This window comes from Petaurus breviceps, unplaced genomic scaffold (genome assembly GCF_028583685.1).
Source record: "Petaurus breviceps papuanus isolate PSGF00001 unplaced genomic scaffold, PetGlider_PUasm1.0 184, whole genome shotgun sequence".
Lineage (NCBI taxonomy): Eukaryota > Metazoa > Chordata > Mammalia > Diprotodontia > Petauridae > Petaurus > Petaurus breviceps.
In genome coordinates, this window is record NW_027185793.1 from 15212389 (window position 1) to 15214749 (window position 2361).

At 40.2% G+C, this 2361-nt stretch overlaps 1 protein-coding gene across 1 annotated transcript; it reads right to left on the reverse strand.

Annotated features, from left to right (window-relative positions):
- Positions 1–271: 271 nt before the first annotated feature.
- LOC138161225 (translationally-controlled tumor protein homolog) lies at positions 272–1995 on the reverse strand. The gene is made up of 3 exons (XM_069088047.1): positions 1716–1995; positions 1211–1542; positions 272–367 (listed from the first exon to the last, which is right to left on the reverse strand). The coding sequence occupies exons 1-3, from the start codon at positions 1993–1995 to the stop codon at positions 272–274; spliced, it is 708 nt and encodes a 235-aa protein (XP_068944148.1).
- Between the last annotated feature and the right edge of the window lie 366 nt (positions 1996–2361).

The window sequence follows — 2361 nt, forward strand, 5'->3', positions numbered from 1 at the left end:
AGGGCTTATATAGCCTACTCCTGGCTCAGAGAATGTAACAACCTTATTGACTCACTGGCCAATCAAGAAGTATCTACTGAAAAACAAGCCTCCCTCCCCAGGCTTCAGGTGCATTTTAGCCTAGGGGCAGGGAAGATCTTCCAAATTTGCATTCCCATTACATAGCCACACTGGGTAGTGACTGAAGCTGCCCCACAACTCATCCACCTCTTGCCCTGGGGTAGGGGCTAGACCACTCCCTTCCTTTCCAACAGAGTTGCACAGTGACCTTTTACTTGCACGTTGGTGTTTTTGGGTTGACGAGCCTGAATACCACCACAGCTGCTGGTGATTCACTGTCCTGAAGTCTGCTCTGGTTGGGACTGCCCTGAGGCCAAAACCACACAATCATGCAGGACTGTGCTTTGCTCCCAGTGCATTGCAATGGACCTTTCCTGTAGGCCTATTGGGCTGACTTCAGTGGGAGATGTGTTTCTCTCTGTCACTTTGTGGGTTCTATAGATCTAAAATTTGTTTAGAGTCATATTTTATAGATATTTGAGGTGGTTGTTGGGGGAGCTCATGGAATTTCCTGCTTCTATGCCACCATCTTGGCTCGACTCCCCTTAGAGTCATTTTTTAAAGGTATTTGGAAAGGTTTGGGGGAGATATCAGGTGAGTCCCTGCTTTTAATCTACCATCTTTGCTCTGTCTTATTCTGCCATCTTGGCTGCATCTGAAATTTCTCTTTTTATCTCTTGATGCTAGGCTTTGTGGGTCATATAAAAAATGCTGTTCATTGATGTGGGCTTATTTTATATCCTGCAACTGCTAAAGTTGTTAATAATTTTAAGGAGTTTTTAGTTGATTCTCTATGGTTTTCTAACTCTATCATCAAATAATGTGAAGAAAGTGATAGTTTTGTTTCCTCGTTGCCTATCTGAATTCCTTCAATTTCTTTTTCTTCTCTTACTGCGATAGCTAGCATTTCAGGTAAAATATTGAATAATAGTGGGGATAATTGGCATCATTGCTTCACTTCTGATATTATTGGAAAGACTTCTAGATTATCCCTATTACATATAATGCTTGCTAATGGTTTTAGATAAATACTGCTTATTTTGGGGGTGGGGAAGCTAAATACATTTTATTTTTGACAACCTACATGACCTGTTTTTAAAAACAATACCTCTACTCCAAATAAATCAAGGTAAAAAATAAATGAATGAACCTCAAGATGACATTGGTCTAAGCTTGTACAAGTTCTGGTGTTGTGTAGATGACAAAATGCAGCAGCCAGTAATGATGACAAGTGATTCAAAGTAATCAGCTGAATTTGTTCACATTTCTCCATTTCTAAATCATCCTTAAAAAAAATTATATATGAAATCACAACATCCTCACAGAAGTCCAAGAGAGCCACCACACCATCTGAATTCATGTTTTTGCCTAGGAAGAACTTATAGTTTTTAAAATTAGCCAGGATGTGTTTGATTTGTTCTGCAGCTCCTGTCATAAAATGTTTCATTCTATCTGGCTTGTGTTCTTCAAGTCTGCCTTTGACTGATTTCATGTAGTTTTTGTTTTTCTTGCCTTTTGGAGGGCAATTGGGGTTAAGTGACTCGCCCAAGGTTACACAGCTGCTTTTTTGTGTGGGTGTTAAGTGTCCAAGCCCTGAACTGAACCCAGGTCCTCCTGACTCCAGGCCAGCGCTTTACGCACTTCGCCACCTAGGCGCCCCTTCATGTAGTTTCGGATGTACTTTTTGTAGGATTCTTTTGTGCGAATAGTTTCTTGCAGATGATGGTTTATTACAATATCAACTGCAATGATTACAATGGCATCCATTCCTTTACCCTTAGGAACTTCAGCAGAGGTATTTCCACCAATGAGTGAATTATCAATGGTACCCCCTGTCCTACTGACCATCTTCCCCTCTACCTCCAGGCACAGTCCGTTCTTGTAAATGTCAGAGAACATCTCATCATGGCTGATGAGGTTCCAGTGGATTATCATGGTGGCAGAAGGAGGGAGGTTGTTGCAGTGACACTAGCACTGTGGGGACTCAGTGTGGGAGCAATGCAATCAGAGTGTTGCTTTGGGACGGAGGAAGGAGTGGGTGGAGAAGGTCTGATACTGCTTATCATTTTAAGGAATTTTCCCTTTATTCTTATGCTTCTTATTGATGTTAATAAGTATGGATGCTGTACTTTATTAAAATATTTTTAGACATCTATTCAGGTAATTAAATAATTTCTGTTGGTTTTGTTCTCTGATATAATTAATTATGTTGATAATTTTCCTAATATTGGATCAACCCTATATTCCTGCTATAAGTCCCACCACTTGGTGGGATTTATATCACTTGTGATATAAATTTAT